Raw genomic sequence first — 27,525 nt, 5'->3', positions numbered from 1 at the left:
CCCACACCTCACTGGTTACCAGGCTGATGCTAACTACCTGGGCAAACTTCAGTCACATTGCCTTGGTCCTGCCACTGCTACAGCATTTACAAATGGCCCGTCTTGATCTTCCTTCCTGGGCTCCTTGTCTGCTCACACAGCTGCTTTCTTGCATGTCACAACTCTCTCATCTCAGCTACCAAAGCCAGCTTCTTCCTCCTTCCACTGCCTGTACCTGGCAATAAAGCCTCTTCTTTCATTTCCACCAGCTAAAGTGGCTCACCACTGAAGCAGATCTGTCATATCTAGGCTCAGCCTGTCTCTAGCTTGCCTAACAAGTTCCCAAGTGTGTGGAGTAAGGCAAATGTTGTTAAGGGACTACTACAGGCTCCTGAAGCAGAGCCTGGTTCTAGCCAAGATGTGGGTTCTATCTGTGTATGGGCCATTCACTGGAGAGGTGCACCCGAGGATTCTTACGGGCCCCTTTCAACTCAGAATATTCTGTGATTCTGTGAAATGGGAAACGTGCCACCAGCACCCTGAGGGGGACTGCTCGCCTGCCTCACCTCGAAGCCGCGGCTATTTCAGGGGCACACTTGACTTTGGCCACCTAAACCCGACTCCAGAGCTGCGTGCCATAGCCGTGCCCTGCGAGCTGCACCGACACCGACACGGACACTGCGGGCGACCTCCGAGCCGGGCAGCGACGCAGCCGAGCCGGGCCGCCGGGAGCCACGGGCAGGCCGGGCCGGGCCTCGGCCGGGCGGGGCGCCGGGCACGGTGGGGGCGGTGCCGCCGCGCCCGCGCTCCCCGGGGCGGCTCGGCTGGGCCTGGCCCTGCCCTGTCCTGCGCCGTCGGCCGCAGGTGCTTAAATAGCGGCGCCTGCCGCGCTGCTGTGTCCTTTGCTCCGCTGCGAGGTAAGGGCCGGGCGCCTGGAGCCCTTCGCCGAACGCGCTTTTTCTACCGCGGGTGGCTTTTTCTACTGTGGCTGTGCTGCCGTGGCGGGGCGGCCGGGCGGGAGGGAGGCAGACGGAGAGAGAATGGGCGGCCCCGGGCCGGTCCCGCGGGGGTCGGGAGCGGTCGGGGCGCGGGCGGCTCGTCCTCCGGCCGCCTCCGTGAGGGGCGAGGGGCCGCCGCGGGCGGGCGGGCGGGCAGGATCGCTCCGCGTCTTCCCGCGGCCGCCGCCATTCCCGTGTTTTCATTCTTACCGGTGTGTGTGAGAATTATCTGGGGTGTAAGTGTCCTGACTTCTCTCTGGAGAGCCCACCGCTCCCCACACTGCTTCCCCTCTGCGGCCTCAGCCATCCCTGAGGGAGGATGGAATATCTCTGAAGGGGTTCTGCAGTTATTCTGGCGTGTAGTACTCCGATGGCCGATGCTGGCGTGCAGCTGGGACGGCACAGGTGAGGAGGTTCAGGTGCTCCTCCGTCACGGAGAGGTGATGGAGAGGTTACCCTGCATCGCTCCTCTCTCTGACAGGATGCATGGCAGCTTTTGGGGCATGGTTCATCTTCCTGAAGATCTTACTGTGACTAAGACTAAGTGACTTAGAATAGACTCTGCCTGATGGGCTGGTGCATGAGGAGAGGTGTGCCATGGAATGCTGCTTTTCCTAAATGGAGTAGAGCTTAATTGCTTGTCCGTTAAATTGTCTGGCTTAATGCCCTAGGCTAGCCTCAGGAAACTGGGACAGGATGGCTTTAGGTAGCTTTTGGAGCCTGCATCTCCCTGATGGTCTCCATGGCCTGTCCTATGGTCAAAGATCTGTAAATCTTTTTGTCTTGTGTCTTTTGCTGCTTTGAGATATATCAGCCCCCTGGGATAGACCTTCCTGTGAATTTCCAGAAACTGGTCTGTCACGTGTTACGTGTTTGAAAAACATCAGCTCTGTTGTTAACAGTATGTGTCTGCTTTCTACCTAGTCTCCCCGCAGGTTCTCCAGAATATAGGAGCTGCTTTGCCGCAACTCTTGTGTGCTACTAGCGTGCCATGTAAAAAGCATCCCACCAACAAACATGGGACCCTTCAGAGCTCATTTTTGAATCTAGGTGCTGGCCTAGTTGCCTACATGGCATCCAGTCAATGGGTTACCAAGCTGTCCTTTGCAAGCTCCTTGCCGTTTAAACAGACTTTTGGGGTCCTCCTGTCCGACTGTGGTGTCAGTATTCTTCCTGGTGATGTGAGTGAGGGACATTTGTGGGCCCATCTTTCACTGTAGCTGCTTTTCTCTTGTAGCCTGCAGAGACAGGAATTGGCAGCTTTGCAGAATGCAGTTCTGTCTGGCACAGTCAGAATCCCTGATTTGTGCTGATTTGTGGTAAGAAAGATCCCTGTTGCACATATCTCTGGAGAGTGGCAGGATTCATCCCACTGTCTGGAATTTCCTATAGCAACTGCTTTCCAGTACTTCCGCAGGTGGCTCCTGCCCCACCTGCAATGATCATAAATAACTGCACAGCATTACTCTTCCTATACTGTAAACTGAAAAAATAATTTTCTTGACCCTTATGGGCAGAGTTCTTGTGGCATCCACTCCTAGCTCAGAAATCTTTATACATACTGTCTAAATCCTGAAATCTTTTATGCTATCTGAGTCTTATGTTCCTCGAGATAAGAGCACTGTCAGGTTAACCAATTAGTAACTACGTACATAAGAGACCAAATTGCATGTATTTGGCATCTCAGAACTTGTTACAGCTTGTAGTTTTGTTTCTTAAATGTAGAAAACTGAAAGTACATTCTGTTGGGCATTTCCCATTAGGTCTTCAAATAAGTGGTTAAAAACATCATGGGGAGGGAAGAGTGTTGGAATGAAGGTTGCACATTGCAATTTAGTTTAACCATCTGTACTCATGGATGAGTGTCTCTGAATGCTAAGTTAAGAGTCCAGTCCAGGTGGAAACTGGGATTTAATGAAGAAGATGGTGTGGGTACAGAAGCAGATATGAACAAAGAAAGAAATTCAGACATGGGGAGCCATTAATATTTTGATATGGAAGTTAAACTGAATGAAGTTGAGAGCATTTTTCCTTACATGTAGTTTGACCAATAAGGAGTCATGGTTTAATTTGAAACCTGGGGAAAAAAATAAAATATCACCAAAATAATTGCACAGTGGCAATAGCAACTTCCCAGTAGTGGTTCAAAACTTGGAAGCATAGGTGCAAAAATGGAAAAATTCAAGTCCTTTAAAAGAGTGGCTTATAAATTCTAATGGAATTTCCATTGTGGACTAAAACTGACAGAGTATGTAGTTTTTGAAATAACACAGATTAGATCTGAAACTTCTGCATGAAATTATTTGTGTGCTTTTGCAAGCAACAAGAGGGGGAATGGGACTTACTCTGGGAAGGGTAAAACAGAGGGGCAGCAGTGTTTTAATTCTTACAATGTTTTTCTTTTAATTCTCTTCCTGAATTCATAATGTCTGCAAGAAGCTATCAAATTTCTAAGATTAAGGGCAGGTAAATTCATAGCCCTGGTGTTTGCAGTAGAAATCTTGGAAAATATGAACTTTGAAGGCTCAAGAAGAATTGTGGTGGAAGTATTTTTTTAGTGGAGTTGTCCGTAATAAGAAAGTTGTAATACAAGTGTTACACAGAAAAATGACAAGAAATCGTGAAGTTATTTCCTGTTCTATATATCTGGCATAGGCCTGACTTACAAAAAGGTAGAGCTCTAAATAATTTAAGTTGAGCTTATAACCAGACTTCTTTATAAGCTATGTTTCCAATTCCTTCTTCCCGTCATACTTAACAGCTTCTACACTACTGGACTGTGTTCTAATGGCTTCTGAGCTGTTATTTCCATGTCTGCTTTCAGACTTGAGTTTAATATGAAGGGAAAATGCCTTTACATCAATATGCCTGTGGAGATATGAGATCTAGTGGCAGTATTTCAAGCACATAGACAATAAAATACTTGCCTCTTTGTTAAAATACTTTTTCTTGAAACACAGGAAATAAGTTTAATCTTGCTTTGAGTTTTCTGATAAAATTTCATGGTAGTGTAAATGGAAATTAGTCCTTCATTGGATTTTCCAGCATAAAATGCATGGCTTTCATCTCCAAAGCCACAACAGACTGTTCTGAATATTCCTTCTTTGTGGCCTGAAAGAATGAAGAAAATGTGTACATGCTTAATTTCTAATGTGTTTTAGCTTAATCTCATAACAACAAGATTGGTGGAAGAGAAGCAGGTACTGTGTTGGAGTAAGGAAGACAAGTCTCTAGACTTTTCTTTGTAATAGATATATATTTGAATTTACTTTTTTTGCCTTATTTTATTTTGTTTTAATTTGCTTGTATTTAAGACCATGTTTTCTTCCCTAGAGCAAACTGTGAAGAAAGGATTCAGGGTTCTATGTAGAGTGTTGGTGTTATAATGGTTAATGTGCCTCAGCAGAAAAGTATCTCAAGACAGTTGTGTTTGAAACCAGGCTTTGCTGGATTTTATTTATGTCTATGTATGTTTCAGAGGTGTTTCACTCAGCTATGTACACTTAGTAAGTCAGGAAACCTGACCCAGCTCAGATGATAATTTATGGGAATTGGGGCATATACAGTTATCAGAAAGAATTTTATTAACTTAGCAAGGACCACTAAAATTGAAGAGCTGACCATTCCAGTCTGTGTTTTTCTGCCCAGAAGTAGAGCCTTCAGACTGACTACAGCTCATGCAGCATTGAAAGTGTGCTGGGCTAAACGTCTTCAGTTTGAAATCAGTCAGGATATGTTAATTTTTTTAGGATTTTTTCTTGTTGGTTTTGTTTTTGGTTTTGTTTTCTTTTCATGACACGCTGTCCTATCTTTAGTGCTCTTTGTAACTTTTGCCCCCCCTAGAGTGAATTGGACTCTTCTACCAAGGGACCCTCAGTTAGCAGTTTTTCAAACCTATCTTAGTAGAAGGTTCTCAGTAGACTGAATTCAAAACACTGAAGAAGCACTTAGCAGTCATAGTTTACAAGTTAACTGTGCACAGTAATGGGATGCATTAAGGGTTGGTCCCTCAGTTTTGCTGTTGAAGATGGCCAGCTAAGAGACTTGGTTGCTTCCTGCAGTGGCTGCCTTGCTCAAGTGTTTCCTTGCCTCTCAGATCTTGTGCTTTGCTTATTGAGCCTTTCACCTGCGGGATGTACTCTGCGTTCTCCTGTGCTCTTGGGGGCCTGGTTTGATGTTCAGCAGTAGAACGTGTAACAATTTCATCATTCGTGTATCTGCTCAGCCAGTTCTTTGACTGGATTCTACACTTAAAATTGGCTGAGTAGTGACTCAATAGATTGCCTTGCATTGCAGGTAAATAATTGTGTATTTGAGTCACTAGTGGGTTCTATGATTGTGTTTTGTTTTCATCCCAATGGGCACTGCAGTTACTGGGGAGTGACACAAACCTTATTTTGGCTGATACGTGTTCAACAGTTTGCTTCCAGAAATCACATAGTACCTTGTTTTTCTTGTGGAATAAGTGTAAAAGAGGCATATGTAAGGATGATCCAATCTGATTTGATGTTTTATCTTCGAGTCATCTGAATTAGTAACAGGACAGTAGAAGTTGATAGAGAAAAGGCTGAAGGTTAACTAACAAACAGCAGTAACTAAGCTGATTCCCTGTTTCCATCCATGGCAAACTCCACCAGTCTGTACGTATCGGTCCTTATATACCCAAGACATAGGTGAAATTGTCTGTCATTGTCTTCCCCTCATCAGCAGTCATCAGCGACTGCTGATGAGGGGAAGAGGGCGGTGTCAGAACACTGCAGCCTAAGCATGCCTAAGTACTTCCTACACTTGGTAGGGAACAACTTTCTTGTGGTCTATCCATGAGACTTGTTATTTTTCATAGTCTGAACTTCTGCATTCCAAGTTGGCTTTTGATGGATGTTAGCCAAGATTTCCACAGTTGCTAGTCACCATCTGGTGGCTAGTGTCCCTCTGGCTCTGTAGGCCAGTGTGGCAAAGTAGCAGAAATTTCCTTGTAGGTAACAGCGGAGTTTGGTGGTTTTTGTACTAGAGCTCACTGACTGGAGCTCTCCTAACTTTCAGTCAGGTTTCCTTTGCCCCAGTAAATCCACATCCAGCTGATTGGTTATGCATGTGACCATATGGGCTGTTATTGGCCTCAAAACTGTTTTCTTCTATTTTGCTGCTGAATCTAGAGTCTTGTGGGCTCAGAAGTCTTCTGGGAGTCACCTTCATTAATTTATTTTAAAGATCTTTTGAGCAAAGACAAAATTCTCAGAAGTAGGGGAAGTTGAATGGAAATGTAGGAGTGCTATGCTTACCAACTCTAACTATGAAATCAGTGAGACTTGAACTGGTCTTTAGAATGTTTTTTGTTTTGTTATTTCAGAACAGAGCCAAAAATCATCTCAGTATTTGCTTTTGCAGTAGTGTAGGACAGGAATCTCATTAAAGAGAGAAGCAGAAAGGTCTTTACTGCCTGTGGAAAGAGAAGCAAGAGAGAAAGTATGTAATAGAAGATTTACTTGGTTAAAAAGTCCAGTAGTAATTGCTCATTTGCATTAACATAGTATCTCTCACAAGCTGTCACTTTCTGCAGTTCAGCACAAACATTTCCTGTAGCTTTCCCTTTTCACAGGGAAAGCTAACTTGTCCTTGTTCCAAATATTCAGCCTTTCAAAGTAAGGTCCTATTAATCATAAGACTATTTCTCTAAAGAAACAATTTAGCTATGCAACAGCAGTTACAGTATGTTTAAGTTAAATTGTAAAGCAAATTCTGTCTTTCCATTGGCATTTAACAGCAAACTTGAGTAGGCCCTTAATTCATAGTGGAGGTACTGCAGAACAGAAAATACAGGAGCACACGCAATAAAGGCTGAGTAACAAATTTGAAAGTAAGAAATATAATGTAGCTAATCCTGCTGGGTTCTCTTCTTTCAGTTTGTTTATTTTCATGTTCACAGATCTGCTGTAGTTTGCTGCCATTTATTTCTAACAACTCATCTGCTTGAAGAGATTCTGTTGTAATGTATTCAGTGGCTGTTCCTGTGTCAGGAGGTGAAGGAGGTAATGGACAACATGGGAAACTTATTTTTTTCCTTTTTGTTTTTGGAGCTGTGTTGCTCTGTTCTGGATTCCTCCTTTCAGTCTTTATTCTCCAGTCATGTCCATCTGGAAGCTTCAGTGACTGTAATGAGGTCCTTAAGGCTGCTGGGCCAGTGCTGGCTGTAACTGGACTGCTTTGTGTTCTACTGGCACGGTCAAGGGCCAGGATGTATATCAGACAAAGACAATTGCAAAATGAACAGGTGTACAGCCTTGTTTTTTGTCGTGGGAACTGTCAGTTTGCCCAGTTTCTCATATTTGGATTCCTGTTTTTAACTAGTGGAATGTTAATTAGCATCCTGGGCATTTGGGTTCCTGGTTGCAGCCCTGGCTGGCATACGATACAACTCAACCACACTGGCACTTCTGACACAGACCTCCAGGGCTGTGGATTCCTGTCACTTCAAATCTTGGGCCCTTTGATTGTGCTCACTGGGTTGTCTTTCTTCGTGATAGCTCATGTTAAAAAGAAGCAAAACTTATATCTCAACCAAGAATCTTGTGAAAGTGAACAACATCCTCAGAGCCCTGAATCTTTTCAGGTTACATTAGGTGAGTAAAAAACTGAGCTGGAACTTTACACTAGGAATTAGGTGGGGTTTTTTTTTTTTCCACTAATAATTTAATTGGCTGGATATTACTTATTTATTATTATTACTTATTTAATATGAGCTCTCAGCATGTCAGTTCTGCCATGTCAGGACAGATGAAATAGAATAATGTTACTTTGTCTCATATGCTTTCTGTATGGTCAGTTCAGTTACCTTTCTCAAAAAGGCAGAAAATCTCTCTTTGGCATAAAAAGTAATGTCTGACTGTGTAGAGCAACATAACCTGACACAAATGAGTCTAACCCCAATTCTCTTCTCAAACTGTGTAATTGACACTGCAGATCAGACTTCTATGACTATATTTAAGATTTATTTTAGCCTTGAGCTCTGGCCCCTTAAACAGAAGATTCTGATTTGTAACCAATGTCCTGTATTTTTAAATTGTGGTCACATCCTCAGTCGGTAAGAGATATAATTATGAGTTTAAACTCTTCAATTACAGAGTGGAAATTGGTAGATTTTTTTGCTGTACAATATATTGATGTAGTGAACTGTGTATCAATAGTTGTGGTTAGCGTGCCTTGAACTACAAGTAACTTTAGTAAGGAAACTGTCACAGCACACAAAATCAGTTCTCAGAGTCATTAATGACTTCTGTTACAGCACTGCAGTACTTATGGAAAAACTTAGAATTACTTATTTTATTTTTAGGAGGGAAACAAAATACTTTCCTATCCTTAAAATATTTCAACAGTAACTGTGTGCTTTGCACTTTGGCTTCTTGTAGACAGCCAACCATATTTGTGTTTTTTAGCTAGATTAAACACTCCCCCTTGTCAGCTGTATTGTCTAAATTAAATCCTTCATTTATAAATATGCTGCATCTTTATTTTGGGATTATTTAGAATGTACCTCCAACCTACTCCAACAGCCTAGAATGTATCAATTCTGTATATGGATTAATTCATCTTAAAAGCTAGGCAAGTAAAAGTTATAGGATGCTGTTAATATAACCACAGGTGCTCAGTTCTTCAGAGGTAGTAATTGGTGTTCTTTCCCCTAGGTGATGCTGTGATGATATTCCCACCCCCACCACCTCCTTATTTTGCTGACCCTATGTCACCAACTGCGACTCATTGTCTTATGCCAAGTGTTTTGCCTACAAGTGAAAATCCACCACCATACCACTCTATCTTCACTGATGGGTAAGACTATTCATCTCTTTGGGAATCTGAGGTATCCAAGAATTCTTTAGGTTTCCAAGACCCTGTTCTTATATAATCACTGTGAATTAACTACAAGGCATGACAAAGTTTTCTAGTGCATAACTCAGCTTACTTCAGATACTTTACTTGAATTGGCATTTAAATACTGTTGTATACTAGGGGAGCTACAAACTGCAGAGTGTCCTTTATGAGGATTAAATTATTATTATGACTGGAAAGAACTTCTGAAGTTCTTAAATCAATATCCCACAGTAGATTTCTTCCACAGATTGTCCAAGAGAGGATGCCATTGACAGCAGTGTGGTAGTGACGTGATATGCATATTGCCAGATTTTAGGAGCCTCTGTAGAAACAGAGCTGCAAGTATTTTATGACACATACCCACAGACCCTGGGAATGTTGCTTTATCTGCCAGTGTGTTCAGTTCTCCCATGTCCCTTATCTCTGCCTTGAAGAAGTGAGGCCTTGGGGTGCTGATTACCTTCTTCCTGCTGTGGCCATGTGTTGAGATTAAAGGATTCCTTGATATCACAGAAGGCTCCAGCATGCTGATAAGGGAGGCTGCAAAGCTAGTTTCATTTAAAGATGTTGTACCTTACCCTTGCAGGGATTCCTTACATACATGGATTATAACAGAATTGCCTGATATTGACACCACCAGACTCGGGGAGCAGGAGCTGCCAACTTACCAAAGACTTGCCTGTGCCACAGGAACTTGCAGGGTTATTTATCCTGGGTTGCCACCACTAGTCTGCTAACTTGAGGGTAAAAGAAGTCACTGCAAGGGCCACACACTAGAAGTCAGAGCTAGGTGTCACATGTCTAGAGTCCCTAACTTATTTTCAGGCCCTTAATGATTCAAAAAGGACTTGAATTAATATCTTTAGAATGGTCCTACATCAGCCTGGGTTTCAGCTGTGAGTAAGTTATGTGGGACTATCATTTAATGACTTTAATTCACAAGACTGTGTGTGCAACATTGTGTCACTGGAAACTGGGAAATAAACTCTCTGACCAATTTGTTAGGTTACAAAGCCAGCATTATTTTATTAGCAGTGCTGGAGGCATGGGTAATTCTCCACATATCATGTTTGCTCAGTAACCTAACAGACCTAGTTATATTCCTGAAACTAATACATATTCATCACATTTGCTGAATACATATATATATTATTTCCATGGACTTATTTGGATATGCTTCCAGATCTTCTGATGAATCATTTCTCCTTGAGAGTGTCTCAAATCAGTCATCAGGTCATAATGTACTTCTCTTACTGTTCTTTGCTCTGACATACAATCCTTTTTCTCAAAACTAAGATATCAGCTACTACATATTAGTCACTGATATAAGGAAGCATTAACTAGAATAAGACATATTAGTCAGAGATGTAGGGAATTAACACAAGACCACAATAGTGTCTGTATTTGTACTAAGCACTGTATGGGACAAAACTAAGCATTAGCATGAATATAGGGGTAGTGCACTTAATATGTTAAAAGAATTTTCCAACATCTTCCCCTACTGCTGCATAAACCTCTTACAGAAATATAACTGGTTTGGTAATAGTTGGAAGCATCATCACTGCTCTTAGTGATGAGTATGGGGAAAGTTGTCTGGCAGAAAAGGACTTGGGAATGGGGGTCAACAGCACCTAAGGATGAGCCATCAGTATGCCCAAGTGGCCAAGGCAGCCAGTTGCATCCAAATAAACAGTAGTGTGGCCAGTGGGACCAGGGCATCTAAATCCTCTGTTCAAGGGCAGGGGGACAGTTTGCTTGTTCCTGGCAAACTGTGGGATGGGAGGCAAAGATTAGAAGAACAAGATGCTTGCAGGGATCCTCTGCTTCTGAATCTGGAGTGTGCTGGCCACACTGAAGCATGCTTGCAGTCTTACGCAGTTGAGGCAAGGGCTTCTAAGGTAACAGAAGCCAGGAGGAAAACACTGAGAGCTATCTCAAAGGAACTAAGGGATGTTCCTCTAGGAAGGCAACATGGCCAGCATTTCAGCTAAAGTGCCTTTACACCAATGCACACAGTATGGGCAGCAAACTGAAGCAATTGTGAGCCACCGTGCTGCTGGAACACTATGACTTTGTTGCCATTCCTGAAACTTTGTGGGATGAATCCTATTTCTGGAGTGTGACTTTTAATAGCTGCAAGGCTGTTCAGAAGAGAGAGGAAAAGAAGTAGAGGCAGAGGAATTGCTCTTTACAGCAAGAGGTGGATTGAATGTGAAGAGCTGTCCCTGAAGAATACCCATGAGCAGATGGAAAGCTGTGGGTAGGAGTCAGAGACTGAGGCAACAAAGGGAACCTTTGGCTGGGCTCTGCTACAGCCACCTGACCAAGGGGAGCCCATGGACCAAACCTTCCTGCTCCAGCACAGGAGGCATTGTGCCTGAGGGTCGTGGCCTGCAGGGGAACTCACCCACCCCAGCAGCTGTTGGGAAAGTAGCTTGGAGGGCTGAGGCAATCGAGGAGACTCCTGGAATGCGTGGAGGATAACTTCCAGAGCCAGGTGACAGCCCTGCCAGAGGGAATGTGGTACAGGATCTGTTGGTCACCAGTGCAAGTGAGCTAACTGGACACCAGGACTGGAGGCAGCCTGGGCTGCAGGGAACATGCACTGCTGGAGTGTGCAGCCCTGAAGGATAGGGCTTGGACAAGGAGTAAAAGTTCAGCTCTTGAACTTTAGGAAAGCAGACTTCCAGTCCTTTGGGAACCTAGTCTGTGGGAACCCCTGACAGACTGCCCTCAGGGACAAGGGAGTAGAAAAGAGCTGGCAGATCTTTATTCAGTTCTTCCAAACAGCATGAGAGCTGGCAATCCTCAGGAGCAAGAAATCACAAGGAGGGCAAGAGACCAGCATGGCTGAGTAGGAATTTGCTGGTCAAAGTTAAGGGAAAGAAACCAGGACAGGTGACCTAGGAAGAGTTTAGAGATGAAGCACAGTTGTGTAGGGAAGTCGTGGGAATGCCAAGGCAAAACTGGAACTGAACCGGGCAAGGGACACAAAGAATAACAGGAAGGGCTTCTACAGGTACAGTACATTAACCAGAAATGGAAGGTCAAAGAAAGGATATCTTCCAATTAAACAATGCTGGGAAAATTATGACAGTGGATGAGAAGGCCAATGTACTCAACAACTTTTTTACCTCTGTCTTGAATGGCAACCTCTCCTCCCATTCAGGGGTGGATGGACAGCAGGATAGGGACTGAGGGGGCAAAGTCCCTCCCACCGTAAGGGAAGATCAGGTTCATGGCTATCAGAGGAATTGGAATGTACATAAGTTTGTGGGACCCGATGATCTGCATCCCAGAGTCCTGAGGGAATTGTCAGTAGATGTCAGTCATATGTAGTTGCCAAGCCACTCTCCCTGATACTTGAAAAGTCACTGCAGTCAGGGCAAGTCCCAGGTGACTGGAGAAATAGAAAAACATTGTACCCACCTTTAAGAAGGGTAGAAAGGAGGAATACTGAGAAATACTGACCTGTCAGCCCCACCTCTGCCTGGGAAGATCACAGAACAGATGCCCCTAGAGCTGTGCACACGTAGGACAGGGAGGTGGTTCAGGACAGACAACACAACTGCACCAAGGGCAGATCCTGTCTGATCAAGCCAGTGGCCTTCTACAGTGGAGTGATGGCATCAGTGGACAAGAGAAGGGTTACAGGTGTCATTTATCTTTATTTTACTGTAAAGCCTTTGGCACAGTTCCCCACAACATCCTTCTCTCTTGACTGGAGAGAGATGGACTCGGTGGACTGTTCAGTGGAATTGGTTTGACAGTCACATCCAGAGGGTGGTGGTCAGTGACCCAGTGGACTTCAGTGAGAAGTTGTGTCCCTCAGGGGTCCATATTCAGACCAGTGTTATTAAATATCTTAGTAATGACATACGTGAATGGATTTGCAAATGACACCAAGCTAAGTGGTGTAGTTGTCAGATTTGAAGTATGGGATGCTATCCAGGGGGACCCGGACAAGATGGAGAACTGGGTCCATGGTGATCTATGTGTTTTAACAAGACCAAGTGCGAGGTGCTGCCTGTGGGTCAGAGCAGCCCTGGTACCAGCACAGGCTGGGGATGAACAGATCCCAGCAGCCCTGCCCAGAAGGAATTGGGGGTGCTGGTGGCTGAGAGGCTGGACCCGACCCAGCCATGGGCACTCCCAGCCCAGAGAGCCACACGTGTCCTGGGCTGCATCCAGAGCAGTGTGGGCAGCAGGGCCAGGGAGGGGATTCTGCCCCTCTGCCCTGCCCTGTTGAGACCCCACCTGCAGGGCTGCATCAGCTCTGGGCTCCCAGCACAGGAAGGACATGGAATTGTTGCAGTGAGTCCAGAAGAGGCCACCAAGATGACAGAGGTCCGCAGCACCTCTCCTGTGAGGAAAGGCTAGGAGAATCAGGTTTGTTCAGCCTATAAAAGGGAAGGCTTCAGGGTGAACTAATTGCAACCTTCCAATACCTGAAGGGAGCCTACAAGAAGGAGAGGAGTGTATTTTTTTTTTACAAGAGCGTATATTGACGGGACAAAGGGGATTGGTTTCAAACTGAAAGAAATTTTAGACTAGAAACTAGGAAGAATTTCATTACTGTAACAGTGGTTAGACACTGGAACAGGTTGCCCAGGGAAGTTGTGGATGTCCCATCTCTAGAAGTGTTTAATGCCAGATTAGATGGGGTTCTGAGCAACCTGGTCTAGTGAAAGATGTCCCTGCCCAAGGCATGGGAGGTTGGAAATAGATGATCTACAACATCCCTTCTAACCTATAGGCTATTTTGTGATTCTGTGGTTCAGTTTTGGATCCTTCTTGGTGAGAAAGAGTTCTGGAAGTGTGACAAAAGAAGATCAGTACAGCTGGTGAAGGATCTGAAGCACAAGTCATGTGAGGAGTTGCTGAGGGAACTGGAGTTTTTCAGTCTGGAGAAAAGGAGGCTTGACCTTATTATTCTCTTCAGTTGCTGGAAAGGGGGGACAAGATATGTTGTGACAAGATGGAGATTGGCTTCTTTTGCTAGATAACAAGTGGCAGGACAAGAGGAAATGACCTTACACTGTGCCAGGAAAGGTTTATCTTAGCTATTAGGAAAGGGTTTTTTTGTGGGAAGGCTTGTAAAGCATTGGAACAGGCTGCTCAGGAGAAGTGGTGGAGTCACTATCCTGTTGGAACATCATGTGGATATGGTTTAATGCTTGTGTGGATTTCTTTGTCTTGTGAACATACATACACAAAGAAGCAGTTTTTTGGGATAGTATCTAGTGGAATGGATAAAACACCTCAGGCTTGGATACTGAGCCCAGAATGTCTGACCTTGCCCTTTGGTGTTTTCTGATGGGGATGCTCTAGCGGGTGCCCTTCTGTGCTTCCCAGCATCCTCACAGAGACCTGCTGAGCTGATGCCACCTCTGAGTGTGATACTACCTCAAGCCTGCTCTCTTGTGGCTCAGCACTCGTTGGCAGTTAGGGCATCTTGACTTGTGCAAGTTGCTTCCTCAGCACTTTCATGGAAGAGGAGCAATTGGCCTCGTTATTCATAACAATGCCATGGTTGAAGATCCCAGATATGGCAGGGGATACACATTTCACATGTTGGTGACTACTGGACAAAGGTGATTTGCCTCTTCAATCCATTGCTCAGTGTTCTGTCAGCAAACACAGTGCTGCAGCCTGTGCTGGATGAGAGCTGTTAGTAAGCTGAGTCATGGTCTCATCCCAGAACTGCTTGCATTTTTCCTGCAATCTGTTGCATAGCACCTCAGCACTTGTCTTGTACTATTTCCCTCTCCTTTGAAAACCCTCACAGACCAGTAACAGCATTGAAGATGAGGTGACTGTGCTCTGTATTTGTGCTCCTCACTCAGTATTTATATGGATACAGATGTATGAGTCAGCTCTGGGAGTGAATCATGAGGAGCAACCAGGTCTTCCCTTTCCTTGGCAAGCAGCTGAAGCAATATGCTGAGGGCCAGCTCCAGGGTGAGATGAGCAAAGTACCAGAACAATGTGGGTTCAACCAATTTTAATACAGTTATGATTGTTAGAGGAAGACGGAGTACTTGGCTGTTCACCTTGAATGTCACTGGGAACTTTGCAATATGGTTGTGTTCAGTCTGCCATGGATTGCTGGAATGCCTAGTAAAAGTTTGATTGCCTTTCATGTAAGATCTCAAAAGGCTAGGGAGAGTGATTTGTTTTGGATGCAGTTCTAAGTCTAGTAACTGTCTTTCATAAAGGAAGGGGACTGTGTATGTGATACACTACAAAAGGGAAGATACATTAGGAGCTAGGGATCAGAAGATTTAGTAAGATTGTGAAACAGCACAGCCAAAAGCAGCTAATACCCATAAACCAGGCTGTGACTGGTGATCTGAAAGGTTAGAAGGGAGCTTGTTTTGCCCTTCCCCTCTGAAATTATAGACTTTTCATCTGAAGAGTCATAATGTAGCCCACAGAATGAAATCTTAATGCTTATGCAAGTTCTTTGCTTCAGGGATTTTAGGAAGTGTGTTCATGTTTATATAAATCAAGTCAAATTTCACTCACTGTAGATAAATGAATTATGCTAACACATAGTTTTGTGTTTTATAGAGCACAGCTTGGGGATGATGAAAGAACAGTTGCTGTTAGAGACTATGAATCCGTATATACAATTTCTGGAAGCAGCTCACCTTCAGATATTTTACCAATGCTATACCTTTCTTCTGAATCACCACCAAAATATGAAGAGAAAGCATCAATTACAAATAATGAATATTCACCATCTTCTTCCTTATCTTTTTCATCTGTTTCCTTAGCCACATCTGACACCAGCTTCTAAAGGACTGACAATTCACTTAATTTTTAATAAAATGTACACAGAGATTTACAATTTTTGAATTTATTTACATTTTATAATAAAAGTAGTAATGTTGGCTGTGTCTAATTTTTCATCAGGAAGAATAAACAATGAACTTGGATTTCAAGAAATACTAGAGAAGCCTGGGCCTCTGCTAAAGTAGTCTGAAGGGAGTTCACTGCAAGAACATTAAATTCTCATCTTGTTCTGTTACAGCTTCAGTTTCTGTTTATAGCTGTTCTTTTTATAATGAAGCCACTAAGTAGAGACCAACTTTTTTGTTTATTTTAATTAAATCTGTTTGGAGCTTCAAAGAAAGAAATAATTAGGAAGTGTTTTTATTTCTATTTTTGCATTACTTTTGTGGAAAATACTTGTTTGCAGAGTTATGGCCTTTACAAGTACTCAAGGAGCATTCACATATAGGGATGTTAAGGTTGCTACGAAGATGCCATGATGCTATGAAGAGCTTCAATGGTTACCTTTTGGTCTGCCTGGTAATGAACGCTCCATATTTAGGCTATCTCTGGTCCTTATGTAAGTATAATCCCTAGGAAAATCAGTTTTAGCTGCAGTTAAGAGCCCAAAGGCAGCCCTGAGGATAGATAATAGGCTAACAGTTTAACTGTGGTAACCACTGGTTTCAGGGGGATTATTCTGCTGTTTTATATCATTATTCATGGATTATACAAGGAGTGCTTATTGTGTGAGAGTGAGTGCCACAAAGCAATGCTATCTTCAAGCTGCAGACGTTACTTACCAGCAGATGTGGGAGAGGCAGTTTCATGCAAACCCATGCAACAAATGTTTTTAAATGACATAACACTTGACAGATCCATCAGAAATACAACCCTCTTAGCTCTTCCATCCTGCTGCAACCCTAGGGTAGTGATAGTGGCCTGTGTTCAGGGTGGAGGTTCTAATGTTATTTTGTGTTTGTTTGCACCTGTTCCCAAACTGAAGGATTAGCTTGTAGTAGGTAAAGATAAGTAGGAAGAACTGAGTTGCTGCTATCTTTGACATCTTACAACTTGCTCTGAATGCTGTTTGAGAAAAACAAGTTGGATTCTGTGCTCAGAAAAGTGGCAGGGCTTTGGGCTTGGTTCAGCCTGGTGTATTTGCCAGCATTAAAACTTTTTGCAAGAGTGATCTCTGAATTGTTCAGTTGAGTCTCTGAACAGCTGTGTGCCTTGGGACCCCAGTTACATCTCCACTTGTCATCTGCTATGCTGAATTTCAGAGAACTTGAGTGTAACAGGATGCCAGACTATGAATTAAGAACTTAAATTCCCTCCTGTGCCTAGGGAAAGGTGATTGCCTTTTTGTCATCTTGCTATGAACGTGCCTCTCACCTGCTGACTGCTTTAGAGAGATGTTCAGGAGCTCCTGCATTTGCCATTTATTTCCAATTCTGTGTCATTCCCTCAGTTACGCCAGGACAGTTCTTTGTGCAGCCACACAAAAACAAACCAGCCAGTGAGGGAAGTGTCTTTAGCCAGCAGTAGAGCTGAGGGGCTTATGCATGCAGAGTAATGAGCAAACACGGCACGGAGGGGGATTTAGTATGTAGGAGCTGATTAAACTGGCGTGACTCAGCCATTGGAAATGTCTGTATGAAGAAAGGGAATCCAAAAAAGCCAGTAGGCATTTTGTCCTCTCTTCTCTCAAACATTTTTTACCTAGTGAGTTTTTCAAGGATGTTTTTCCTTATATGCAATCTGCAATACAAGCTGTAGTTTGCCATCTTTGTGATTATTTTTTAAGCTTTTGCTCCTAATGTTTAAACAGTGGGGCCCACTGCCGTGTATGATTCATGCATACATGGCTTTGCATGTGTCTAAGGAGCCTGTTTCAAATTATCCTTCTATCATATAACAAGAACAGAAGCTGGGGTATTTTACTGGAAATATCCCATGCAACAAAGCCCATGTTAGCTTTATCCTGTTCTTTATCCAGAACACTCATTTTCTGAAAAGGCTAAATATCAAAACGTGTTTTCACAAATCTGGAAATATTTCACCATCTTAAAAAAAAAAAATCAGTTGCATCTGGTAGTAAAGTGAAAAAGTATCAACCTTTTCTGCTGCCTTCAATTTGCTCAGTCGGTTGTTCCCAAGATGTACCCAAGAGACCAGACAAATCAAGCATAATATGTTGATTCATCGGAGTTCTCTATAACAGAAACATAATCTTGTTTTCCTTCAAGGTTATTGTATTCTGATCATCTACTGCAGAGTCTTCAGTGTGGATCACTTCATTTCTAAAAAAGCAGTCTTCACGTGGTTCAGAAAGCTGCTGATCTGACTTCAGACTTGGCATCCTGAGAAGGTGTTACCTCTGAAAACAAGGATTGAAAACAGAATTTATCTCTATATGATTTTGAGAAGATGCTTAGGAAATAGATCTGTTTACAAGTCTATTAGTGTCTTCTATTTTTGACTTAGAAAATCATTACTTGAAAACTCAGTGGATGTGCTAGGTGGCCCTCCACAAAGTGCTCAGCACTGAAGTGGTTAACATTGCCAGTGCCGTAGTATTTGCCGACTGTGCTGTTGAAATCTGTTGCAGCAAGGTCAGAAAATGTGAGTAAGAGGCTAGCAAGTCTGCCCTCACCACTGAAGGCTACCACTGGGTGAACAGCAGTAGAGGGAGGAATTTTTGATGTGAGGAGTAGGAGTGAAATGTCTGTATTAGAAAGGAAGCAACACCTTGTAAAACTATAAAAGTAGCTTAAAATAATACAGAATAGCATTTTTATTGAGGAAGTGAGATACTTTACTGTCCCACTAATGGTGCTATAACCCTCTTTCTACTCTAAGGTTAGCTTAAGTGTTTGACATACAAATGCTAGTGAGCAAATCAAGTTGGTTACTGATTCACACTTACTTAAACAGGCAAAGTGGGAGGTAAGGGTTGCTTGGCCTCTCTAAGTGAAGGTCTTTCTTCCTTGCTGCCTGCACTGACACTGCTCTGCTTCTAACTGCAACACTGCAATCCTTTACATATGAGAGATTCACAAAAATATAAATTAATACCTTTTCTCTAGGAAAAGTCCTTCCTACATCAACAGCAGCTAAAAAAATCAACAGTTAACTCATCTGAAAAACTGAGATTGCACGGGTCTTTGCAATGTTGCTATGTTTTTGTGATAGCAGCACTTGATATCACAAGGCGGTGATTGCACCCACCCCATCTTTGCCCTTTGTGGTTTGTGTTGCTGTATTCATTTATCCCTTTTCCATCCTACCTCTTCAGAGTCATGACTTGTAGTGTGAATACCTCCACATTCTGCACTGAATATGCCAGACTTCAGTGCTCCTCCCTCTATGGGAGGGGATGCATGCATGCATCTCAACAATTAGGCATGGAAAAACCTTCATTTTGGTGTGCCTGCTCACAAGACAATATTTTCGGGAGCATATAAAGCCACCTTGCTGGTAAGTGCAGTTGTGGACAGCTGGCTGAACCTGCTCCTCACAATTTATTTGTGCTTTGAGGCTGGCAGTGCAGTAGTACAGTGGTGAAAGGCACACTCACAGTGGTTCTTCATGTACTGCTCTTATATGTGTAATTGTTTTCCACTAAAGACACCATCTGCAGTTAGTTACCTTTCTCTAGGAAAAATCCCACTAACTCAAACCACTGACTCCTTAATCTCCCTAAATTATGGACTGATAATTTGTACTTACTTATTTTAATGCTAATCAATGTGCAATACCCTGTGTTATGCAGCTTCTTTCGCATGTTCTTTGACTAAGTCCCTGCTTATATAACTGGCATGTAAGAAAATAAAACCTTCCTACAAGAGGCTGATAATATGAACAACTGTGTAAAAGAGGTAACATAAGGAGAGGAAAAAAGGGTTAAGTGATAGCCTGTCAGCGTTCACTAGGATGACTCATCAAACAGGTTAGAGAACTGAGGGGTTGCAGAGCACCTGCTTCCAGCAGCAAGCACTGCAGGCAATATTTTCTATTACTACTTCCCCTGGTAATAGAAAACTAGGTGGAAGAACAGAAAGCAAAGCAGTGCTTGTGTTCAAGGGTAAGGTCTGAAGCAGATGAGAACAGACCTGTATTGAGATCTGAAAACAGCACTCATTCTAAAAAACCTCACTCCAACCAATTTTCCTTGGTTTCACAAAACTCTTTTGCTTAGGAGTCATAGCAGGTATAAGGGATGCATTTGGTAAATTGACATTTTTAAGTGAGTCCCCAGAACACACACTTATTTGCAAAGAAAAGCACTGGTCCTAAAAAAATCAGTGTGATCCAGTAATTTCTTAAGACCTTGACAGCTGCCTGACTGCAGCATTACCACACTCTGGGAAAATAATTGGAGAAATATGGGGATTCATAGAGGAAGCTGTCTTACAGAGGGGGACAGTTTACAGGGAAAGGAGTAATTTTAATGTAGATCCCAGCACAGCAAATAGAGAATGTTTTCCATCCTATTTTAAAAGTTCAAGTGGCATGTAGGTTTGGAAGGAAAAAAAGAATCCTGTGCTCTCCAGCTCTACTGTGCACTTGCTCAACACATGAAGTCATGTCCTAGACCAGAGGAAAAGAGATGGCTGTGGGATGACACAACACCCAGCTTGGAAAATTCTTATTCCAGACAGGATCTAAGGACCACTCTGTGGGATTGAGGAAGTGCTCCAGTACAATCCCATTGCAAATAGCAGTTGCAGAGTTCTTGAATGAATGAAAGGAGCAAGGTGACACTCCATCTGTATAAACTATTAGCTGGACAGCTATTATAATATAGTGCTGCTTTTAAAAGGATGTTGGAAAGCCTGAAAGATTCAGCAGTGGCATGGATGATTCATAGTATGGAAAAACCTGACTTGTAAAGAGCAGTAACAGTTCATTCCATTAAGTTTAACAAATGTAAGGTTAAAGGTGATTTAGACTTTGGCTATAATTGCCAGTGCAAGGACAGTTTATGTAGTATTTCAGCACTTTCTAGTTTAGTTGTCATCATACAAAACCACTGCATTGCAAGACTGATCTCTTTGCTCAAGAGGTGCAGAGAATCCTGACCAGACTTAGTGTTGTGGTAAAGGCTGATCTTGAGTGTATTTGTCAGAAAATTTGTTGACACCCTGGGTAACAGGGGTGACTTAATAATGCTGCATTTGGAAGCTTCACAGCTTTTTTTTTAAGGAATCCAGCACTAATATTCCTCAAGGTCTGCACTAAAAAATGAGAACAACATCTGCAATTGCATTCAGCATCAGTTCTAAAGGTGCCAAATTTGGTGAATAGCCCTTTCCAGGAAAGCGCTGTTGTCACACAGTGTGATGTGAATGCACAGTAGACTAAAGGCACTTTTACTGACTTTGAAGAAACAGTCTAAAAGGTAAATTTTCTAGTTCTAGAGCTATTTTTAATTTTACAAATTTCAGGATAAGTTTGCTTCCCCAGAGCTGCTGGTAGCAGGAAATTACATTATGTGTCCTACTGCCCGAGCAGTAATCAGTGTCCTGTGTGTAGTACCCTGCCATGCTAGTCAAAACAGGCAGAGTAGTTGGAGATTTTTCCTCCTTAAGGAATTATACAAAGACATTCTACCAGAACTTTTCAATAGGAATTGCTTTAGTCTGAAACTGTTGGAAACAGAAAATTTCAAAATTCAATAATCTGTTTAATATATGAGACATGAGTTCAGCAGAACAATTCATTATGATATGAAGACGTATCCTAGGTACCTGTGAGTATAGGATAAGATTCCTCACTCTGTCAAGTTTAGCGTTACAGGACGTGCTTTCTCTTTCCTGCAGTGATGTTCTATTCAGGGTATTTGGGCATTATTCTCTGTGAACCTTAAAACCTACAACAAAATATGTCCAGAATTAAGGGGAAATTATAGAGTAATTTTACTACTTCAACCCGCTGGAAAGCTTTGGCTGTCTTGAAATAATGTTTCTTCCACAGCAACAGTTCTCCCAGGCTTCTCAGCACTCACCATCCTGTTGCCACTTACCCTCCTGCTCACCTCCTGGTTGCCCCAGAAAAATATCAGAAAGCATACTTTGATATTTTTTTAAACCATGAACTGCAAAATGAGCTGCAGCAGACGTCCAGGCATGACTATAAATGTCACGCTTCAGAGCATGGAAAAGCATTCCTAGCAATGGCCATGTGGAATTTTCCTGCAGAAAATTGAGCAGGAAGTGGAGAGCAAGGATCTCTTCACTGCTGTTGACTAAACATATGCTGTCCATATGTTGGATGCATCAGCTAGCTGGGGCCAAGGAAAAGCTGCAATAGCTTCAGCTTGCTTTTTCTGCTATCCAGAATGAGCACGGTATCATGGGTGCTAAATTAAAGAAGAAGAAACATAAGGAGACAGGCAGTCATGCAGGGGTGAATCCATTTCGGAAGTGATGGTGGTAATTCAAGAAATCTTTAGTGATCGCTTCAGGCTTCACTTCCCAGACCTTTGTTCTTTCAAGCAAAGTTTATTCTTTCACATGATGGACTCTGTTAACCATATACACACAAAGTTCTTGTATAACTAACCTGAACCTTCGACTTTAAATGCTCTGCCAAGTCCTTTACAAGCCCCCTTTCTCTTGAAGGAGAGGATACATTATAGTCAGTAATGGAGCAAAACAACAACAACAATGTAGAAGATTTCTCCTTGAATGTTTTTTCTGTCACTCCTTGTCAGCCAAGCAGATCTGATGCCCTGGTGTCAGATGGGGATAAAGCTGGCACCACTCTGCTCTTTTCAGGTGTGTTTTTGGGACTGGTGGGGATCACTTTCACTGTGATGGGATGGATAAAATATGATGGCATTACACACCTGGAGTGGACTCAGTTACTAGGGCCTATTCTGCTGTCTGTCGGGGTGACTTTTATTCTGATTGCTGTTTGTAAATTTAACATGCTTACGTGCAAGCCCTGTAAAGAAAGAGAGGAAAATACGTCGGAACTTGACCAGGCTGCAAGCGGACAGTCCTTTGTCTTCACTGGCATTAACCAGCCTATAACTTTCCATGGTGCCACAGTGGTACAGTACATCCCTCCGCCATACCCATCCCAGGAAGGCGCTGCCGTCAGTCCCGGCCACCTTCACTCAGGGCTCAGCTGCTGCACTGCTGCTCCCCCCAGCACCTCGCCACTTCTCGCCTCGGGCTCTCCTCACTTCTGCCCTGCCTACACCCTGGACAACCTGGCTTTTACTGGAGATGAGAGCTACACTGCTTATCCTGCAGAGAATTCCAGGAATCAGAGGTACATCTTCTGAAATGCCTTAGTGTGTTTGGACACAGGCTTCTGAATATTTTAAGTACAATGTGTGGTTTTCATAAGAAACTGCAGCTAGTCCAGGGTATTATCCTTCTCAGGCTTTTTTTTGTCTTGGTTAGGAATTTTTCTTGAGTGAGGAAACATACTTTTCCTGCAAAGTGTTTTTATACAATTTAAATTCACTTATAAATGCCTTTTGGTTTTCAGTAAACGAAACCTCTTGTTACTTTTTAAGATCTGTATGTTCCTGTTTGTGGAGGTTTTCTTATGTTTATCTTGCCACCTTTTGATTATTATGTGTATGATACCAAGACGATTTTTTGCCTTTTTTTAAATATACCTTATATACATAAATATATATGTTTATATATATATAGCTTCTATATATCCTCAGTATTCTTAGCAAGCATGCTTGTAAGAATACTGAGGATATATAGAAGTTTTATATAAGTCTGATAACTTAGCATAGCCCTAGTATTCTGCCAGGCCAGGAGACCAAACATCCTAAAGGCCTTGTTGTGGTGGTAGGAGGCCAGAAAACCCTACACTGTCTTGGGAAACCAAGATCCTCTCTAGAACACATCCTGTAAACTAGAGATTTGGCCCGTGCAGGGGGAATTCCACAGATGGGGGAATATCACACCATTCATCCAGGCCTCCCATTGGGGCACCCCTGTTAGATATGCTGATTTTTAAGGTCTATAAATTGTATACACCATCTGTCGTGGGGGTGCATTGCGGCACATCCCACCTTGGTGAAGTGGTGCACCACAAGGATCCTTACTAAATACCGAGGTAAAACCCCTTGTCCCTTAATTGTGTCTGGCTCTCAATTTTTAAGACTGGGAAAAGGTATCATGTAGGGCCAGAGTCTTCCACTCAAACTCAATCGTAACACATGAGTCAGCACACAAACAGCATTTCTGCAACAATGCAAGAATCAGTCTGGTACCAGATGCTCTCCCTCCTAAATACACCTGGTCACAACATGCTGCTGTCCCACTGAAACAACCTTCCAGCTCTTCCTCTTTTCCTAGTTTTGAGGTATAAACAATATTGGTCATGTTGCACAGCAGTATGGAGCTGCTCAAATTGTACACAAAATTATTTTATATAGTTCTTTGCTCCAAGGAAAAATATTCTAATTATAGGAATTACTCATAATTATATCCTCTGTGCAACACAAGTCACTGTTAGTTCATTTATCAAAGTATTTCTCAAAAACTGCTGACTAACTTATTGTTCTCAGCAAATATGAGTGACAGGCATGGGCAGGGTGGAGACAAAGGTCACCTCCTGACACTGCTAAACTTCATGAAAAAACCACAGCAAACAGCTGAATATCAGTAAAACTTCATCTCATAGCATTTTCTCCATAAGCCAGGAGTACTTTTCCCAGATAAGGCTGGGAGGATGAAACACTGAAATTACCTGAATGCTCTGGTGAATTCTTTTTGTATCTGCTCCTCTTCCTCTTTTCAGGTCAGAAGACAGTTCTGATGAACCAGAAGGACTGCTGGAAGACTATGCCCGTAATAACTTGTCACCTCCACGTTACGAGGAAATATACCCTTTTTCTTCATAAAATCATCATGGACAAGAGACAACAATCCTAGGAGATGCTAGCAAGAATCCCAGAAAATCTTTTCTTTAAACACTTTTGTGATAAGACAGTGTGAGCAAGTTCTTGATATTCATACACAGTATCACTGAAGATATTTAACTGACCCTTTCCTTTTTCTCTGTCAAAATTTGTTAGCCCTTTGCAATGCAGCTTAATAGCAGAGCTATTAATTATTCAATGGCTAAACTATTAATAGCAAAGGTATTAAACTCAAGGATCCAAATCTATATTAGGATTCCCCAACAAGAAGCTTGATTTTCAGACTTGCTGAAACCAGGGAGAACTGTGAATGCACCAGATGTTTGTGGAAGATCATGATTGCTCCTGGACATTCAGCATCTTTAGAAAATACTTGATTTTTCGTTGAGGTATTTTCATTCTTGATTGCTTGGGAAACTTTAAAAGTACTCAAGTGTCTGATCCATGAAAGTGCATTTTATGTCTTAATTTTGTCTGATTCTTTAGCAGAGCTTACTCATTAACAAGTCCAGTCTACAGATTAGACTTTCTCAGCTTGCTTTAGCTGGACAACCAGTCCTATTGCACAACTCAGTCCTGTAGGCATTTTTTTAGAGCATCTTGCTTGAACCACAGCATCTCAGAACAGAGAAAACAAATAGTGACTTATGACAACTTTTACATAAGATCTCTAAGACACCCTGCATGCATCAAATTCAGTTCCTTTCCCCACCTGATGGGAGGCAAAGCACAGTCTCCCACCAGGAGTCCTAATAACTATGAAGTTAATATCACTAAAGAAAATGGCATCTTTCTGAAGCCTCGACAGAGATGTGTGATCCTGCCACTGTTAAGGACTTTGACAATCACAGCTGCTGCACCCCACTCTGTGGGAGGGCTGTGGTGAAACACCTCTGAGGTCCCTTCTTATTTGAATGTGGTCTTAGGCACACAGCCCAGGCTGCAGGTTGCCCCCAGAGTATCTAGGCAACTGTAGGCGGTAGTAAACTTGCTCAAGTTCAGCTTGGTTCCGTGAATTGAATCCACAACAATTTGAGATACGCTCATTTGGTTAGAGAATGGCGTCGCTGAACACCCAGACTGTGAGTTTGATCCCCAAATGGGCCATCCACTTAAGATTTGGACTTGATGATCCTTGTAGGTCCCTTCCAATTAACAATATTCTGTGATTCTGTGAAATATATTTAACTGTATTTAGCTGTATTTAACAAAAGATGAAGTGTATTAGCTGTGAAATTTTGCAATCCAGAATGAAGATCCAAAGAGGCTTAGCTCAGGAGCTTTTTAAACCCCAGAACAATGACGATGCTACAAGTCCCTACATTTTTGTTTTGTTTTTCCACATATATTTAAGGTTCTGCTTTTGAATGTGCCAAGAAGTGCAACAAGCCAGTATTTCCCTATGATGATCCCATTAGGTTTGCTCATCTCCCTCAAAGCAAAAGCTGATCTCAGCTCTCACCTGCTGGAGTGGGCACCACACAAAACGCCCCAGAGGGCAATGGTAACTGTCCCAGGTAACCAAGCAGTGCACTGCTGGTGTGCCTGTGGATCAGTCTCCTGGCACAGCACAGCTAAAAGCAGGCATCCATTATGGAATATACCAACTTTCTCTTACTTGTTGATGCAGCTGTCTTAGCTCTTGCCAGATCTCATTCCTGGGAGCTGGAGAAGCTTGGCATTTGAGCACGGATAGTTGCACACCAATCTGATGTACCTGACAGCTGGCAGGAAATCTCGGAGTTTCTGTGCAGCTCCTCTAGCAATCAGGAGACAGCTCTGGATGGAGATGTGCATTCAGAACATTGTCTAGCTGCATGGACCTGCAGGTGCACGCCTTCCTGTCCTGTGCACTTAGAAGTTGCCAAGAAATAAAGCGGGGGGGGGTGCACAAAACAACCACTGTCCTCCACAGTGATGAACAAGACACTGACAGAGGTCATATTTGGGATGCAACATTTAAACAGACTCAAAGCTGGATTAGCAACTGCAGCAGCAGCCACTGAACAGTGACTGCAAACTTTGTGTGAGGTTTTTCTCATTAGAGAAATCTGGAACACACTGTTTTTCAGCAGTGATGGCCTGGTGTTAGCAGGTAGTTGGAGAAGGGGAGGCACGTGTTTTTGGAGAAAGGGAGGCATGCTGTGTTCAGCATGATCTCTATGGGATTGAGTGAGAGAACAGAGGATCTAAAAATAAAGGCAAGTTTATTTTATGGAAGTGTCTTGCTTCTTTTCTGGAATTTACACAGAGGTGAATTCATCCTCCCTCCACAGCAGGAAACTGGATGGTCCCAATTCCCCAGGTAGTTCCACATGTACAGAGCCCTGAACTTAGCACATAGTTGTGCTGAACCCAGCAGGCACTGCAGTAGCACAGAGGTCAGGCTCGATGGATCCAATTGCAGGACTAGGGTCAAAATTTCTGCCCAGTCACCCTCCCCCACCCCAAGAAAATTCCTTCAGTCAGACACCACAGATTTTTTCCTGCTTCTCTTCCTCCTGCCCACTGCCCCCCCCCCCAGCATAAATTTCATTAGGTAATAATATCTTTATTTTAGATATTAGATAGACAGAATAAATGGAAGAAAACTCAGAAACTCAGAAGGGTGCACTGTGGACTGCATATTGATTTTAAAGTTTACTTCTAGCTGCACTATATTCATCGTAGAGAATTGGAAGAATCCTGGGTTTCTCTTTAAAGAGGATATTAAGTTTAAATAGCTATATTGAAATTACCTTGACCCATCAGATTAATTCTGGCTGAATTCTGTGGGAGTCTTTTGAGAAACTCGAGGGTGGTAACAGTCCCTTGTTGTACTGAGTGCTGATGATGGATTTTAAGAACAGAGACATGTACTATAAAGGCTTTTACTTCCTTTTCTTCCTTCCACCTTCTACCTTCATCCTTTTTTTTTTCTGTTTTAACCACAGGGTTTGGAGGGGTTGCTGCGTGTGTGTGTATTTTCTTTGTATGTTTGGATTTTGGAGGGTTTGTTTGTTT

At 42.8% G+C, this 27,525-nt stretch overlaps 2 protein-coding genes across 3 annotated transcripts; both read left to right on the top strand.

The window, feature by feature from the left end:
* Positions 1-811: 811 nt before the first annotated feature.
* TMEM171 (transmembrane protein 171) lies at positions 812-15,739 on the top strand. 2 transcript variants are annotated; one of them, XM_054517950.1, is made up of 4 exons: positions 812-896; positions 6,904-7,006; positions 8,660-8,801; positions 15,417-15,739. In XM_054517950.1, exons 2-4 carry the CDS (start codon positions 6,967-6,969, stop codon positions 15,643-15,645), a joined length of 411 nt encoding a protein of 136 aa, XP_054373925.1. In that variant the 5' UTR covers positions 812-896; positions 6,904-6,966; the 3' UTR covers positions 15,646-15,739. The 2 variants fall into 2 exon arrangements, with proteins under 2 accessions (XP_054373925.1, XP_036259532.1); XM_036403639.1 differs by having other exon boundaries at positions 6,904-7,597.
* Positions 15,740-15,816: 77 nt separating this feature from the next.
* Positions 15,817-26,737, top strand: TMEM174 (transmembrane protein 174). Its single transcript, XM_036403640.1, has 2 exons — positions 15,817-22,904; positions 24,402-26,737. Exons 1-2 carry the CDS (start codon positions 22,270-22,272, stop codon positions 24,502-24,504), a joined length of 738 nt encoding a protein of 245 aa, XP_036259533.1. The 5' UTR covers positions 15,817-22,269; the 3' UTR covers positions 24,505-26,737.
* Positions 26,738-27,525: the final 788 nt, after the last annotated feature.

This window comes from Molothrus ater, chromosome Z, assembly GCF_012460135.2.
Source record: "Molothrus ater isolate BHLD 08-10-18 breed brown headed cowbird chromosome Z, BPBGC_Mater_1.1, whole genome shotgun sequence".
Classification (NCBI taxonomy): domain Eukaryota; kingdom Metazoa; phylum Chordata; class Aves; order Passeriformes; family Icteridae; genus Molothrus; species Molothrus ater.
The sequence above is the reverse complement of the archived record's forward strand: the minus strand, read 5'-3'. Positions and strand labels throughout refer to the sequence as shown.

Excerpts from the sequence above, each read along its gene's own strand:
- TMEM174 (XM_036403640.1), top strand. The coding sequence starts at position 22,270 with ATGGAGCAAAACAACAACAACAATGTAGAAGATTTCTCCTTGAATGTT. Across the intron at positions 22,905-24,401 it reads GAGAATTCCAGGAATCAGAG|GTCAGAAGACAGTTCTGATG; the intron begins GTACATCTTCTG and ends TCCTCTTTTCAG.
- TMEM171 (XM_036403639.1), top strand. The coding sequence starts at position 6,967 with ATGTATTCAGTGGCTGTTCCTGTGTCAGGAGGTGAAGGAGGTAATGGA. Across the intron at positions 7,598-8,659 it reads ATCTTTTCAGGTTACATTAG|GTGATGCTGTGATGATATTC; the intron begins GTGAGTAAAAAA and ends TCTTTCCCCTAG. Across the intron at positions 8,802-15,416 it reads CACTCTATCTTCACTGATGG|AGCACAGCTTGGGGATGATG; the intron begins GTAAGACTATTC and ends TGTGTTTTATAG.